This window comes from Staurois parvus, unplaced genomic scaffold (genome assembly GCF_062004578.1).
Source record: "Staurois parvus isolate SC_StPar_1 unplaced genomic scaffold, SC_StPar_1.0 ptg000381l, whole genome shotgun sequence".
Taxonomy (NCBI): domain Eukaryota; kingdom Metazoa; phylum Chordata; class Amphibia; order Anura; family Ranidae; genus Staurois; species Staurois parvus.
The window spans coordinates 1,687,492-1,705,796 of NW_028318177.1; the positions used below are offsets into that span (position 1 = coordinate 1,687,492).

Consider the following 18,305-nt stretch of genomic DNA (forward strand, 5'->3'; position numbering starts at 1 on the left):
CCCCCTGTCCCCACCACAGTAGTGTCCTATGCCCCCCAAAGCAGTGTCCTGTGCCCCCCCCCCCCATACCAGTGTCCTCTGCTTCTTTGGGACTCAGTAGTCTTTTGAATGAGTAAATATGTATACCCAATTAGCTTACACCTAAAATGTGGTCCCCCATCTTTTTTTAATGACAACGTGAAAGAAGTTTGTTTTGAAATCTTTGCAATTTATTAAAAAGAAAAAAAAACACATGTACATAAGTATTCCCAGCCTTTGCTCAATACTTTGTTGAAGCCCCTTTAGCACCAATTACATCCTCAAGTCATTTTAAGTGTGATGCTACAAGCTTGGCACACCTATTTTTAGACAATTTCTCCAATTCTCCTTTGCAGTAACTCTCAAGCTCCTTCAGGCTGGATGGGGAGCATTGGTGTACAGCCATTTTCAGATCTCCAGAGATGTTCAATCGAGTTCAAGTCTGAGCTCTGGCTGGGCCACTCCAAGACATTCAGAGTTGTCCCATAGCCACTCCTTTGTTATGTCGGCTGTGTGCTTAGGGTCGTTGTCCTGTTGAAAGATGAACCGTCGCCACAGTCTAAGGTCCAGAGCACTGTGGAACAGGTTTTCATCAATGATGTCTCTGTACATTGCTGCATTCATATTTCCTTTGATCCCAACTAGTCTCCCAGTTCCTGCCTCTGAAAAACATTCCCACAGCTTGAGGCTGCCACCACCATTCTTCACTATAGGGATGGTATTGGCCAGGTGGGGAGCAGTGCCTGGTTTCCTCCAGACATGACACTTGGCATTCAGGCCAAAGAGTTCAATCTTTGTTTCATCAGACCAGAGAGTTTTGTTTCTCATGGTCTGAGAGTCCCTCAGGTGCCTTTTGGCAAACTCCAGGCGGGCTGCCATTTGCCTTTTACTGAGGAGTGGCTTCCGTCTGGCCACTCTACTATACAGGCCAACTGGTGGAGTTCTGCAGAGATGGTTGTTCTTCTGGAAGGTTCTCCTCTCTCCACAGAGAAACGCTGGAGCTCTTCCAGAGTGACCATCGGGTGCTTGGTTAACTCCCTGGCTAAGGCCCTTCTCCCTTGATTGCTCATTTTGGCCAGGCGGCCCGCTCCAGGAAGATTCCTGGTGGTTCCAAACTTCTTCCATTTAAGGATAATGGAGGCCACTGTGCTCATTGGGACATTCAATGCTGCAGAGATTTTTCTGTACCCTTCCCCAGATCTGTGCCTTGACACAATCCTGTCTGAGGTCCACAGACAATTCCTTGGACTTCATGGCTTGGTATGTGCTCTGACGTGCACTGTTAACTGTGGAACCTTATATAGACGGGTTGATGCCTTTCATAATCATGTCCAATCAACTGAATTTCCCACAGGTGGACTCCAATTAAGTTGTGGAAACATCTCAAGGATGATCAGTGGGAACAGGATGCACCAGAGCTCAATTTTGAGTGTCATGGCAAAGGCTGTGAATACTGATGTACACAGGTTTTTTTTTTTTCGTTTTTCATTTTTAATAAATTGCAAAGATTTCAAAACAAATGTCTTTCATGTTGTCATTATAGGGTATTGTTTGTAGAATGTTGAGGGAAAAAAAATGTAACCCATTTTGGAATGAGGTTGTAAAATAACAAAATGTGGCAAAAGTTAAGTGCTGTGAATACTTTCTGGATGCACTGTGTGTATATATACAGGTGAAACTCGAAAAATTAGAATATCGTGCAAAAGTTCATTTATTTCAGTAATGCAACTTAAAAGGTGAAACTAATATATGAGATAGACTCATTACATGCAAAGCAAGATAGTTCAAGCTGTGATTTGTCATAATTGTGATGATTATGGCTTACAGCTCATGAAAACCCCAAATCCACAATCTCAGAATATTACATGCAATCAATAAAACAAGGATTGTACATAGAACAATATTGGAATTCTAAAAAGTATAAGCATGCATATGTACTCAGTACTTGGTTTGGGCCCCTTTTGCAGCAATTACTGCCTCAATGCAGCGTGGCATGGAAACTATCAGCCTGTGGCACTGCTGAGGTGTTATGGAAGACCAGATGCTTCAATAGCGGCCTGCAGCCCTTCTGCATTGTTTGGTCTCATGTCTCTCATCTTTCTCTTGGCAATGTCCAATAGATTCTCTATGGGGTTCAGGTCAGGCGAGTTTGCTTGCCAATCAAGCACAGTAATCCCACGGTCACTGAACCAGGTTTTGGTGCTTTTGGCAGTGTGGGCAGGTGCCAAGTCCTGCTGGAAAATGAAGTCAGCATCCCCATAAAGCTCATCTGCGGAAGGAAGCATGAAGTGCTCCAAAATCTCCTGGTAGACGGCTGCGTTGACCCTGGACTTAATGAAGCACAGTGGACCAACACCAGCAGATCTACATAACCTTCTACATAACTTTCTATTAATGTGCTTTGAAACAGCACTTTGGTAACATCCAACTTCTTTTGCAATTACGTTTTGAGGCTTTCCCTCCTTATGGAGGGTGTCAATGATAGTTTTCTGTACAACTGTCAGGTCAACAGTCTTTCCCATGATTGTGATTCCTACTGAACCAGACTGAGAGACCATTTAAAGGCTCAGGAACCCTTTGCAGGTGTTATGGCTTAATTAGCTGATTAGAGTGGGACACTTTGAGCCTAGAATATTGCACCTTTTTACAATATTCTAATTTTCTGAGCTTGTGGATTTGGGGTTTTCATGAGCTGTAAGCCATATTCATCACAATTATGACAAATCACAGCTTGAACTATCTTGCTTTGCATGTAATGAGTCTCTCTCATATATTAGTTTCACCTTTTAAGTTGCATTACTGAAATAAATGAACTTTTGCACGATATTCTAATTTTTCGAGTTTCACCTGTATATGTGTTAGATCTCAATGGGGAATATATCTTGCTGGACATGCTGGATATCTATACTGATATGGACTGTGTAATGGAACGTAAGGATGCCCCATCGTTTGAAGGTAATGAAAATTATCAACCTAAGACACCCCGAAAATCAAAGTGAAAAAATGATGCAGCAGGCTAGTCCATTTTGATGAAATTTAATTGCTGCAACTTAAAATGGTACTCAGTAGTTTGTATGGCCCCCACGTGCTTGTATGCATGCCTGACAACATCAGGGCATGCTCCTAATGAGGCGACGGATGGTGTCCTGGGGTATTTCCTCACAGATCTGGACCAGGGCATCACTGAGCTCCTGGACAGTCTGAGGTGCAACCTGATGGCATTGGATGGACCGAACCATGATATCCCAGAGGTGTTCTACGGGATTTAGGTCAGGCGAGCATGGGGGCCATTCAGTGGTACCAATTCCTTCATCCTCCAGGAACTGCCTGCAAACTCTCGCTACATGAGGAATGCACCAGGAGGAACCCTGGACCCACTGCGCCAGCATAGGGTCTGACAATGGGTCCAAGGACTGCATCTCGATACCTAATGGCAATCAGGGGGCCATTGTCTAGTCCAGTGGTGGGCAACCTTTTTTTTCAACTGAGCCAAATCTCGCCAAAACCATGATTGAAATTTATTTTGAGAGCCACATTTTTAAAACTGAAAATACATCTCCCATATAGTAATTCATCCCCCATAGTAATTCATCCCCCATATAGTAATTCATCCCCCATAGTGTAATTCATCCCCCATAGTAATTCATCCCCCATCGTAATTCATCCCCCATAGTAATTCATCCCCCATATAGTAATTCATCCCCCATATAGTAATTCATCCTCCATATAGTAATTCATCCCCCATAGTAATTCATCCCCCATAGTAATTCATCCCCCATATAGTAATTCATCCCCCATAGTAATTCATCCCCCATAGTAATTCATCCCCCATATAGTAATTCATCCCCCATAGCAATTCATCCCCCGTATAGTATTTCATCCCTCGTATAGTATTTCATCCCCCGTATAGTATTTCATCCCTCGTATAGTATTTCATCCCTCATATAGTATTTCATCCCCCATATAGTAATTCATCCCTCATATAGTATTTCATCCCTCATATAGTATTTCATCCCTCATATAGTATTTCATCCCCCCATATAGTATTTCATCCCCCCATATAGTATTTCATCCCTCATATAGTATTTCATCCCTCATATAGTATTTCATCCCTCATATAGTATTTCATCCCCCCATATAGTATTTCATCCCCCCATATAGTATTTCATCCCTCATATAGTATTTCATCCCTCATATAGTAATTCATCCCTCATATAGTATTTCATCCCTCATATAGTATTTCATCCCTCATATAGTATTTCATCCCCCCATATAGTATTTCATCCCTCATATAGTATTTCATCCCTCATATAGTATTTCATCCCTCATATAGTATTTCATCCCTCATATAGTAATTCATCCCCCATATAGTAATTCATCCCTCATATAGTAATTCATCCCTCATATAGTATTTCATCCCTCATATAGTAATTCATCCCCCATATAGTAATTCATCCCCCATATAGTAATTCATCCCCCATATAGTAATTCATCCCTCATATAGTAATTCATCCCTCATATAGTATTTCATCCCTCATATAGTATTTCATCCCCCCATATAGTAATTCATCCCTCATAAAGTAATTCATCCCTCATATAGTATTTCATCCCCCACAGTACTATCCCCCCCCCCTTCTAGTAAGCCAAGTCCCCCGTGTCAATTCACTTACCTTTTGCGTTCCTCTCGCTGTCTTCCCGCGCCGTTCGGGTCTTCAGGGCGGACTGTGAGAGGAGCCTAGCTCCCCTCCCCTCACGTTCGGCACGCTGCCCCGCCTACACACATCCTGACAGCCACATCCGCGGGCCGGATTAAAAGGTCCGCGCGGACTTTTGGGGCTGCCAACCGAGAGGAGGCAGGGGAGCGGCCGACCGAGAGGAGGGAGGGGAGCAGGCGCCCGGCACACAGAAGAGCCGCATTAGAGTGGGTAAAGAGCCGCATGTGGCTCGCGAGCCGCGGCTTGCCGACCACTGGTCTAGTCTGTAGAGGTCTGTGCGTCCCTCCATGGATATACCTCCCCAGACCATCACTGACCCACCACCAAAACGGTAATGCTGAACGCTATTACAGGCAGCATAACGTTCTCCATGGCTTCTCCAGACCCTTTCACATCTGCAACATGTGCTCAGGGTGCACCTGCACTCATCTGTGAAGCCACAGGGCGGCAGTGGCAAAACCTGCTAATTCTGGTGCTCAATGGCAAATGCCAATCAAGCTCTATTATGCTGGGCAGTGAGCACAGGGCCCACTAGAGGACATCGGGCCCTCAGGCCACCATCAAGTCTGTTTCTGATTGTTTGGTCAGAGACATTCACACCAGTGGCCTGCTGGAGGTAACTTTGTAGGGCTCTGGTAGTGCTCATCCTGTTCCTCCTTGCACAAAGGAGCAGATACAGGTCCTGCTGTTGGGCTACGGACCTTCTATGGCCCTGTCCAGCTCTCCTAGAGTAACTACCTGTCTCCTGGAATCTCCTCCCTGCTGTTGAGACTGTGCTGGGAGACACTGGAAACCTTCTGGCAATGGCATGTATTGATGTGCCATCCTGAAGGAGTTGGACTGCCTGTGCAGGCTCTGTAGGGTCCAGGTATTGCCTCATGCTACCAGTAGTGACACTGACCCTAGCCAAATGCAAATCTAGTGAAAAACAGTCAGAAACTATGAGTAGAGAAAAAAATGTCAGTGGCCTTCACCTATAAAACCATACCTGTTTTGGGAGTCGTTTCATTGTTGCCCATCTAGTGCACCTGTTAATTTCATTAACACCAAAAGCAGCTGAAACTGATTAACAACCCCCTCTGCTACTTAACTGACCAGATCAGTATCCCAGGAGTTTAACTGACTTGATGCTATACTCTGATTAAAAAGTCTTCCTTTAATTTTTTTGAGCAGTGTAAATATTTAAAATTTACAAAAGCTGTACACTGCTAGGACTTAGCCCTTTGGTGGTTCAGTGAATATGCAGCTGGCTAAAGGTTAATTACCAGATTGTGGTTGTAAATGGGAAAAAAGAGACCAGTCACTAGTAGTGTACCACAAGGCTCTGTACTAGGTCCTGTTTGGTTTAATCTAAATGTAAGTGATATAACTAAAGGTTTGTTGGGTAAGTTATGTCTTTTTGCTGATGACACAAAGGTGTACAATAGGGTTGATATCCATGGAGGGGTTTGTAACATGGAACATGATTTGACATTGCTGGAAGATTGGTCAAAACAGTGGAAATGTTTCTAAATGTAAAATAATACTCCTAGGGAAAAAGAATCACTTGACAGAGTACAACATTGGGGGTACATTGTTGGCTAGCACTACAGAGCAAAAGGACTTGGGGGTACTTATTTCAGATGATTGCAAAATGAGCAAACAGTGTAGCCAGGCAGTGGGGAAAGCAAATAGAATTCTAGGATGCATCACTAGAGGGGTCACCAGCAGGAGGAAGAAGGTCCCGATTCCCCTATATAGATCTTCTAAACTAACTGGAGGAAAGTTCAAAACTAATCTTAGAAAGTAGAAACAGGCAGACTCGATAGTCCACTCGGTCTTTTTTTTTTTTCCTCTTTCTATTACAGTTTCTTTTTTTTTTCTTAGATAGGATGGGATTAATCTAATGGCTCACTTGGCATACACCCCTCTTTTTTGCAGTCTTTGATGGAAGGGTCCTTCTGGATTTGAATGACCACGGTCTCTTGATTGTTTCATGAACTAGATGCCATCTCTTGGTATATGTAAATATAATGTTTTTTTTTTGTTTCTGCTTTTTTTTATGTGCAGTTTGTTTACTATGGCTTGGTTTACAATTCCAGAGATGTATATTAAATCTCCCTGAGGAAGCAGGCTTTTGTCCTAAGAAGCGCGTTGGAGAAAACCCAAAAGAAACTACATACAGTTAGGTCCATATATATATTTGGACACAGGCACAATTTTAGTTTTATTTTCAGGTATTTACCAAAACGTATTCAAACTATAGTTATATAATGGATATGGGCCAAAAGTGCACATTCTCAGGTTTAATTTGAGGGTATGTACATCCAAATTGGAAGAAGGGTTTAGGAATTACAGCTCTTAAGAGTAGCCATACCCCCTTTTTCAAGGGACCAAAAGTAATTGGACAATTGAATATAATCATAATTAAACTGTTCATTTTTATTATTTTGTTGAGAATGCTTTACTGGCAATGACTCACTTTAGTCTGGAACCCATGGACATTACCAAAGACTGGGTTTCCTCCTTTCTGATGTTTTGCCAGGCTCTAACTGCAGCTGTCTTCAGTTGTTCTTTGTTTGTGGGTCTTTCTGCCTTTAGTTTTGCCTCCAGCAAGTGAAATGCTTGCGCAGCGGGCTTGAGATCAGGTGATTGACTTGGCCATTGCAGAATATTCCACTTCTTTTCCTTCAAAAGCTCTTGGGTTTGATTTGGATCATTGTCGATGTGTACTGTGAAGTGCCGTTCAATCAACTTTGCTGCATTTGGCTGAATCTGGGCTGAAAGTATATCTTTAAACACTGCAGAATTAATCCGGCTGCTTCTGTCACATCATCAATAAACACCAATGACCCAGTGCCACTGGAAGCCATGCATGCCCATGCCATCACACTGCCTCCACCATGTTTTACAGATGACATGGTGTGCTGTGGATCATGAGCTGTTCCAAGCCTTCTCCACACTGTTTTCCCGTCATTCTGGTGCAGATTAATCTTAGTTTCATCCGTCCAAAGAATGCTTTTCCAGAACTGGTCTGGCTTTTTTAGATGTTTTTTGGCAAAGTCTAATCTGTATTTGCTCTCGTGAAGTCTTCTCTTGATTGTAGACTGACAATGATACGCCCACCTCCTGGGGAGTGTCTCTCACTTGTCTGGATGTTGTGAGTGGGTTTTTATTTACCATAGAGAGAATCCTGCAATCATCCACTACTGTTGTTTTCCATGGACGTCCATGCCTTTTTATGTTGCTGAGCTCACCAGTGCGTTCCTCTTTCCTCAGAATGTACCAAAATGTTGATTTGGCCACTCCTAATGTTGTTGCTCTTTCTGATGGATTTGTTTCGTTTTTGAATCCTTACAATGGACTTTTTCACTTGCATGGACAGCTCTTTTGAACGCATGATGTAGGTTCACAGCAATAGATTCCAAATACAAATACCACAGTTAGAATCAACTCCAGACCTTTTACCTGCTTAATTGATGAAGAAAAAACAAAGAAGTAGCCCACGCCTGGCCATGAAACACCTTTTGATTCAATTGTGCAATTACTTTTTGTCCCTTGAAAAAGGGGGGAATAGCTGTAATTCCTAAACCCTTCCTTCAATTTGGATGTACATACTATCAAATTAAACCTGAGAGTGTGCATTTTCAGCCCATTTCCATTATATAACAATAGCTTGAATATGTTTTGGTAAATACCTGAAAAATACTAAAATTGTGCCTGTGTCCAAATATATTCCGACCGAACTGTATGAGATTATATATATATATATATATATATATATATATATATATATATATATCTTATACACACATCACACATATATACACACACACCTGTTATCCATATGTATTATTTATGGAATTCGTGGAGCAACTTACAATAAGCTTGATGTTCTGTATAGTCACAATATGTAATGGTTACATGTTTTTACTAGTAGAACTGGTGGAGAAGGATTTGGGAGTTCTGGTAGATCACAAGCTTAATAATTGCATGCAATGCCAAGCTGCTGTTTCTAAAGCGAGCAAAATCCTCTCTTGCGTTAAAAGAGGTATAGACTCCAGAGAGAGAGATATCATATTACCCCGGTACAAATCAGTAAGATCTCATCTGGAATATGTAGTTCAATTTTGGGCACCAATTCAAAAAAAGAACATTGGGGAACTGGAGAAAGCACAGAGAAGGGCAACCAAACTGATAAGAGGCATGTAGGAGCTCAGCTATGAGGAAAGATTAGAGGAACTGAATTTATTCTCTCTTGAGAAGAGGAGATTAGGGGGGGAAAATGAACAACATGTATAAATACATCAGCGGTTCATATAGTGAACTCGGTGTAGAGTTATTCACCCTGAGGTCATCACAGAGGACAAGGGGGCACTATTTACATCTGGTGGAAAAAAAATGTAATCTCCAAACACATAAAGGTATCTTCACAGTAAGAGCTGTGAAAATGTGGAATAGACTCCCTCAAGAGTTGATTCTGGCCAGCTCAGTGGATTGCTTTAAAAAAGCCTGGATTCTTTCTTGGATATACAGAATATAACTGGTTACTATTGATAGGTTGATATAGGGAATATGCGATTGCCTCTTGAAGGATCAGGAAGGAATTTTTTCCCCTGCAGGAGCAAATTGGATCATGCTTTGCTGGGCTTTTTGCCTTCTTCTGGATCAATTGTGGGTGTAGGATTATAAATTTATTTATTTTTTTATGGTTGAACTGGATGGCCTTTTGTCTTTTCAGCCAGACTAACTATGTAACTGTTTTGACGTTCAAACTTTGTACTACAATCATGGTTTTTTAATGATGTTTCATAAAGCTTTGACTTTTTATATTTTTTGTATGCAGTATTGCTGGTATGGTGCCTAACAAGCCCCAATAATTTTACTCTGGTTAAGGTTGTTTCATTTTTTCAGTGTCCCCCAAGGTAGTGTGCTACTGACCCTCTGCCTCTCCTCCTCCCCAGTAGTGCTCCCAGGCCTCCCCTTCAAGTAGTTTCCTATGCTCCCACCCATAGTGGTGTCCTGCCTTGTTCATTCCACCCCCCCCCCATGTACCCATAGTAGTGTCCTGCCTTCTTCACCCCCCCCCCCCCCCCCCCATGTAGAGCAGTCTCTTTCACTGCTCCTACCTATTCAGGTGTGAAGGCACAATGGAGAGTGGAAGGCAGCATAGTTCTGGACTGGGGGCAGAACCAGGAGCTGCCAGAGGTAACTTTTCATATTTGTAATCTGGTGATTGGTTGCTAAGTTTGCCCTGTGTTCTAGCAACCATAAAAGTTAACCTGGATAGCTCTTGCTCCCCCCCCCCGTTCTGAGCAGTGCTGCCTTTTCTGCCTTTTGCTCTCTGCTCTGACATGAGGATGAGAGTGGCGGACGAGGCTGAGAGGAAGGAGCAGAACCTAACAAGGGTTGGAAAAGCATTAATGTGGCCGCGATCTACCCGTCTCTTGCCCGCAGTCGACAGGTAGATTGGATCAATGGGTTGCCGCCCTCGCTTTAGGCTGTACACATAAAACAGTCCACCATTACATGAGCATTTGGCTGCTGAAAGCTCATAGCTGTATACAACAATCAGAAACGTAAGCTGCACAGGCCCAAAGCAGATACAAAATCAAGTTGGCCATGCACCAGCAGAATTTTGTTAGACAATTTGTTTCCAGAACATTTCTTTAAAGATTTGAAGAAGAAAAATTAGGAAATGTTCTCAAACGAACAAAATTCCTATTGTGAATGTGGTTTATGACTAAGGCCCAGAGTTTGTGGGGCTGAAATGAGTCAATATTTACACTGGATTAATTCTTTTTTATGTCTTGATGGATAATGAATAAAGTACTGCAATTTTATTTCACAATGTGTCAGTGCTGGACTTTCACTTTCTTCATGGCTTTTTAGGGTATGTACAGTGTGGTCTTAGCATACGCCATATACCTTTATCCCAAGCCAGGAAGCACAGGAAAGTAAATCACCCCACTTACAGAGGAAAATGGAAGCGCCATACATTTTTGAATGTGGTTTTTATTTGGAAAAATTGTGTATATTGTAATTAGGCCTGTTTAATGTGCCTGGGATTCAGTTAAAATTACAGGTGTGGACTAAATGTTAAGGGCTTATGAGTGATAGGAGTTGACTTAATGATGGCAAGAAAGACTGTTCTTACAAAAACATTTTCTATGAATGTTCTAATGAAAATCAAATTGCATTTGGCCATGCTTTGGGTAATAAATGTCCAATTATCAATCAAAGCCAATAGGTGCCATATATGTTGTTTACCTGGAGCTTATCTGTCACTGATTCACATTCCATCATCAGCTGTGGGATGACTTCACTTTGTTTCCTGAGATCGTCAAGTTCCTGGAAGAAAGAACATAATGAATAAATTTCATAATTAATCCAGGGGGACATGGTAATTCTGCCATTCTCTAACAGCAGAAAATAAAAATATCTGATCAGTTATTTTTTTTCTTTAGAAATAATATTTGTATTAACCATGTAAAGAACTCAGCTAAGCATGAACTGCAACAGAGCTGATCAGATAATATCAGTTAGTAACAGGTGCACAAGGAAGGATAAAAAAACAAAAACTGGACCTGTCTGCCATTATTCTTCAGCATGTCATGGCAGAGAAATGATGAACCGGGAAAAAAGTACTTTCCTTCACTGATACAACAAGGTTTCCACTATTAGCTTCATTTAAGCTGCCAAAGCTGTGCTGTTCATCTCAAGCACTATCATGCTTTTCATTAAACTGAAAAACTTTAAAAAAACAACCGAAGACCACTAAGGTGACAAGCTGCTTTACTAGCCAAAATATGTGTATTCCTTTTCAGCCACTTTTGAAATTCACACAACTCTGTCATATATTATACTCAGGGTTTTTTTCAGCTGGGACTTGGTGGAACTCAGTTCCACCGCCTCTGGCTCAGGCTGTAGTGATAATTAAGTTAAGTCAGGCTTCTGTGTTTACAAGTGACAGCTTGTCTCCCAACAAGTTCCACAGATCTGATCTTATGAGTGGCTCCCACTGAGTGCAGGTTGGGGATAAGGGAGATGCAAGGTGTTCAGGGTGCAGTGTGGATTATGACACCCCCACTGGATGATCTCCCTGCAGGTGGCGGAGTTCCTGCACCTATTTTCTGAGAAAAAAAAGCCCTGATTATATTTCCTATATTAGCATTTAAAGCACAAACTTTCCCCCCTTTTACAAAATATCACATCAGCATGCATCACTGCATGATGATGTGAAAGCATCTAACACTGACAAGAAAAATGTACTTACCTTTTGTGTGTTCACTTCCTGGTTTCCCACTGACACCTGGCTGCAAAGATGACCCCTGGGAAGGGAATGTCACTAGTGTCTGCAAGGGGATCCTGTCTCTAACCTGCGAGATCTCACTGTATTATACTGTGCATGTGCTTCATCTTGCTCATATGCCATACAGCATTAAACTAATTTGTTGTTAACTGTTTAAAAAAAAAATAAAAAACTTATGCAAAATGCAATAGCATCAAACTGCAGTCACTGAACTGGATACTTACATATTGCTCATACTCCTCGCAGAATGACTCTGCAAGATCCTCCAAGGGATCAGTGGCCTTTCCTACAGGGCTGGTGGGAACTACTTCCTGAAATACCAATTAAACAATGCAGGTGCAGAACACAGGCTCACTACTTCTTTGAAAGCCTAACTCAGTAGGGTCGTACTGTGAGAGAACATAAAAACTCTAGTATTTTACCCTTTATACTATTATACCTATGCTATAAGGTGTGCTTTCGAGCATTAGGAAGCCAAAACTGAATATATGCTGTTGCATAGGTACAAAAATAAATGTAAAATTGAAAAAAACACGCTAGGGCTTTGGTGAAATATGGTAGTGAATAGCAGCTAGCATAATACCATAATATATAGTATAACAAAATATCAAACAAAAGTGCAACGCTAAAATAATAAAAAAAAAAATATATGTGCAATACACATGCAGACTGATATGCATCACCACATAATAATGAGATAGATCAAACAGTTCAAATGAAGAGCAAACAAGAATTTGGCAGTCTTCTTTTCATGAGAAAAATGATAGACGTGAATCACAGAGACTACTAACTACCCAGTAGTAAACCACACAACACCTCGGTGCACAAAAGAGGGAGGCTTACCATAAATTGTGTGACCCCCAATAAATAGTGGTCAACCAGCGCTTGTGTGTTACTCCAGGATATCCTGCTTTCCTTAGAACCACGTCAAACGAAGGTACTACTATGTTTCCATAGATCTGTGCAGTGATCTATGGCAACATAGTAGTACCTTTGTATCAGACCAAAGGGCAGTTGGGTGCAGAGCGGATGCTCCGCTCTGTTCAGCGGGAGATGATCGGACAGAACCTCCGCTGAGCAAGCGGATTCTGACCCGTGTGAAAGAGGCTTAGGCAGCGCAAACACAGCCTACTCTGCTCTATGGGCGATAGGATGTAAATGGACTGGCTAATCTCTGGTCCGATCAGCCAAGACAGAGGGAAACAGATCTCCTTCCAGATTGGATTGGAGGTAGACAGATGTAAATGGACACAAGTCCGTTTACACCCACCGGTCCACAGAGATACATGGACCATCCTATTTGGTTGGAAAAACTGACTGACATAACCTGTGTGAAATGGGCCTAAGTGTATGCAGAGCCAATATTTTTTTTTTGGCAATTTAGTTTTGAATTTCTTCAACAGAACAGAAAGCAAATATAATCTGACAGGATTGATAGTATTATATTATAGGATTTATACTATTAAGGCAAACGTTTTCATTTGGATACAATAAGGGAGTAGTATAAGACCTGTTTTTTTTACATCTGTGTCCCATTGGGGAGATTTCCCTTCACTTACTCTCCCATAGCTCCAACAGAAAGTGAGAGGAAATCCCTCCAAATTAGGGGAGATCGCTGGTTGTAACAACGATTGTCATGCGAAGATTCCCCTCTAACCTTGTTCTGATGACAAGATTTACTTTTACTTTTGGCAAGAACGGTCACCAGGACATATGGGGGGGGATGGGGTTCTCCCAAACAGGAACACAGACAGCAATAAAAGCCTGACAGGGATTCCAATCCATTTCCTTTATCTAAAAACAGATAAAACTATAAGATAAAAAATGGTTTGGCCTAGTGCCGATTAATTTGACAGGCTACTTTGAAGCTCCATGGGTGCTAAATTTCTGGAAATGAAAACTGCAATGGCTGTCTCTAGCTTCAACACTCTCATGGAAAATGAACAAGCATGCAGCACAAGTGCCAGAAAAGTATCAGGATTCCTTATCACTATTTGTTGTGGGTCTGTGATTCAAAAAGCATTAAAGCCAAAGAATCAGCATATAGCTGGCCTTACACTGTATGAATTTCAGATGGTTCCTTAAGAACCAGATGAAAGTAGCATAGTGGGTGGCCCTGTAGACACCTTCCCAATTGAAAAAATTGAAGGAGCTGGACAGAAAAATTTTCGAACAGTGACTGCATACAGTTAGATGCAGCTGCTGTTTGGGAATTCTGACAGCTGCCAGTATCTACAATCGTGCAGCAGGGAGATTCATTCATCCATTCTATATAGCAGACATGCTCAACCTGCATGCCGATCTACCGAATGATTGCCTGCCCTCCATAATTCCGGTGTCTGTTGTACATGAGCCGCTATTGCTGCTGGCTAACTGTCTCTCTTCTTTCTTAACTAACACACAGACATGGGGAGAGGAGCCTTTAGCAGAGTGGATTACGTCCAGTGGCATCCATACAGGGGTTCTGAAGGTGGATTCTCAGTTGTGTGATGAGCTCTGCGTCATTCCAGGAGCATGTGAGCGCATTGTGTGTCATTTTACTGTAGCTTAATAAATGACATTTATTGTACTACCATAGCATGTACTTCCCTGGTCTGCTGTTTTTTGTTTAGACTGTCCACAGTCCTTGTTTTGGCAATTTAAGAGATGGCTGCAAAGACCCTAATATAATGAAGGCTGCAACACTGGTTCAGAGCTTTTTTTGGCTGGTCACACCTGAGCACGAGAGTGGGATTAATGGTGATTTGGTTAACAAAAAAAATTGATGATTGTGATTAAACAGTGGGTAAAAATCCAACGAAGATTGGTCCCACAGAAAATGATGATCCCGATTGTTTAAAATCTTCATTATGTTATTCAAAATAAAAAATGTTAAATTCTGAACCATTTCATTTCATTGTGGCCTGCAACCGGTTACCAAATCACTTAGTGGCCTGCACTCTTCAAAAGCTGTAGCACCCCTGCTGTAAAACATGGAGAGAAGTATCTGTTAGTCTATCCATGTATCCATGCCAGAGACAGACCACCAGTATTTTTAGAACGAGAAGCCAGATATGGAAGCCTACATGCTTGGATCACACACACACTTAAGTTTATCTCCTACATTGTAAGCTCTAACGAGCTGTTTCCTCTTGTACCAAATTGTATTGTAACTGTAATGTCTACCTTCCTATTGTAAAGAGCTGCGCAAACTGTTGGCGCAATATAAATTCTGTATAATAATAAAAATATTAATCCCAACGGAGGAAGCATAACAGAAGTTCATGCTAATCTGGAGAAACATTAGTGGCAAATAAAACACCTAATATGGTCAATCTTTTGTTCCCTAGAGATCAATGAATTGAAATGTCTCTTGCAATCTGCTGGTAAACACAGGCAAAATGATTGTCAACCCAAATTTTCTGTCATTTGCTGAGGTTTAAAGTACATCTAAAGCTAAAAACAATGTTTTTTTTTTTTAATTTTCGATATATTAGAAAATACTTAAAGTGATTGTAAACCATTTTCACAATTTTGTTTTAAAATAATAAACACATCATACTTACCTGCTCTGTGCAATGGTTTTGCACAGAGCAGTCCTGATCCTCTTTCTTTTGGGGTTCTTCTGGATAGAGATCTGGTTCAACTTAATATAAGGGGGTCTGGGGGGATCCTGTGACACAGAATGTTTTTTTAAAGACCTGTAGGAGACATATGGCGCCACTCCAAGCCAGGAAGCATAGGAAAGTAATCACCCAGCTGACAGAGGAAAATGGGAGCAGCATCTGCTAGTGCTCAAGAAACTGTGTGAGATCAATGGATGGATGCGTCTTGGACTGATCCCGAGAGTTAAGTGTAGGTGAGATGGCCTCAGCCGCCACGCTGATTTCATTTCGCCCCAGTGGACGGAGGGCGTGGCCAGAGCAGCAACTGAGGCCATTTTACCAGCACTGAACTCCCAGGATCAGTCCAAGCGGCATCCATCCAATGATCTCACACAGAATGTTTTTTACCTTAATGCAGAGAATGCATATTAAAGGTAAAAAAAAAACTTACGCCTTTAGAACCACTTTAATTCTCATTAGTTTTGTTTTTTTTGTTGTTGCTCCATTTGGAAAGTTCCCTTCCATTTGTTCACTGTAGACATAACAAAAAGGGAAAAAAATGTTTCTAAAGTGAGAATAATCCCCTCTAAGACCATTTCACTACTGGAGAAAGCTCCCCCATTTTAAAATATTCCCCTATTTTTTTTTTCTTTGGTGACAACTTACATTTTTGGATATTCTGTGGTCACCAAGTGGTGAATCTCCCCAATGGGGACACAGACATCAACAAAAACAAATGTTCTAATTCTTCCCTATATTAATCCTAAAATTAGAAAAATTAAAATGTTTTGGCTTTAGACTCATTTTATTGGTTAGTTGCAATGTCTTTCTGTGGCAATGTTTCCTTTTCAAAAAGTGCTGAGCGTGTTATTCTAATGAATCTCTAGAATATATTAACAAAAAAAAGGATTTTTTTTTTTTCGTAATGAGTTAAAATAAATGTAATTTCAGACGGCGAATTTAGCTTTTTCTATTTACAGTATAGCTCTATAGTGAGTGCCAGCATATCACAATTGGTAGATACAGCTCACCAAGCCAATGTCACCTTATAGAATGTGTATGCATCATTAATTTCACTACAGCACTGCTCCAACCTTGACATCAATCGGTTTTCAATGCTAGAGCTGTGTACCTATGAAAATAAAGATCTGCAAATATTAGGATCTATTTTTGTCATATAGTTAAGTTACAGCTTTATAAATAGCTTATGTGCATGGACCATTACACTACCTTAAAAAAACATTATGTAGCTGTCCCAATTCCCTGACCTAAATCCAATGGTGTTCTAGAGCGTGACCTCAAGAAATAAGCACACATAAGAAAACTAAGAGACACACACATTCTCTGGACTGGTTAGACATCCATAACCACAGCTGAAATTGTATTCATTTAAAAAAAAACTATGTTTTACAATTGTTGAGTTTACATACATGATTTTCAAACAGGAGCTTATCATCTACGGATGAAAGCAAAACGAGTAAATTACAGGGAAATTCTGCAGCAATACATATTTTTTGTTCTTCCATACCTTTACTTCTTAATGGGATAAAGTGTTTGGATCTGTCTGGTTTTAATCGCTGTGTGTCCCCACTGGCAAAGTCCATCAGCTCTGCTTGTTGACATGAAAGGCTGTGAGGGTAAATCCTTCCAATGATACAAGTACACTTTTTTCTTTGACCTCATTCACACAGGGCTGTATGCATCCATGCCCCGTGTAAGGGTGCGTTCAGGTTTGTGCATCCGCACCATTGTCACAAGGGGAGCAGCGGCTGTGTTTGTACAGCTGCTGCATCCCACTTGACTTTAAAGACACAACCTGCACAGAGATGGATGAAAACCTGAACATCCCCAGGCAGGTAAACACGACTCTCACACAGGGCATGGATGCTAACTCCTCGTGTGAACAAGGCCTTTAACTAGAGCAGGGAAAAACTTAAACCTGTCAGGTATTACTACTGTCTGTAGCATGGAACTGTCCTTCCATTTTGTCATGTCTCTGGGATAGGAAGTGGGAAAAATGTTTTCCCAATGAGGACAACAATACAAACCTCCTTGTTCCCACTATGTAAAGCTACACATTTTGCAGTTCAGATTAATAAATTCAGAGATTAAAAACAAAACCTATTAATGTGAAAATTATGTAGGTGTATGATTCTTAAATTATGCAATAGTTATTTTTTTTCCCCAAGAGCAGTAGCTAACTTTAAAGCTACTGAGAAACTAAAGTTCAAACCTATTTTTCAGTGTGTTGACATCAGGCCTTCTGTATACATTTTTCTTTTTGAGCAAATCTTTGTAAATCTGTTACAAAATTTCTTACCTGGAGATCCTGCCAATAGCAGCATTGCCTGGTGCAGGCTGACAATGCCAAGATTCTGCCTTGCAATTAGCAACACTGTTTGCAGCTTGCTGGACATGCTTCATTAGTTGGCTGTTGGGCTGTCTATCTAACAGATCAATCAGACAGGCAGCCCATTGGCCAACTAAAAACAAGCATGGGCTGATAAAGCTCAGCCAGCAACTCAAACTTAGCAGCACCATCGTCAGCCTTCCAGGAAGTGCAGTTAATAGAAGGATTTCCAAGTGAGGAACTATGTCACAAAATTAAAAGAAAAAAAAAAGAAAATTGCTTTGAAAACTGCACACGCTGAGGCATGATGCCAAACACACTGAAGAATAAATGTATGGTGTACATAC

General features: G+C 41.2%; 1 protein-coding gene across 1 annotated transcript in view; it reads right to left on the bottom strand.

Annotated features, from left to right (window-relative positions):
• The window catches only part of HOMER2 (homer scaffold protein 2), a 253,399-nt gene that overhangs the window by 23,305 nt on the left and 211,789 nt on the right, over positions 1 to 18,305 (bottom strand). The window contains exon 8 of the mRNA XM_089685711.1: positions 10,983 to 11,063. Within this exon, the coding sequence (XP_089541837.1) occupies positions 10,983 to 11,063 (81 nt within the window). The remainder of the gene's footprint in view (positions 1 to 10,982; positions 11,064 to 18,305) is intronic.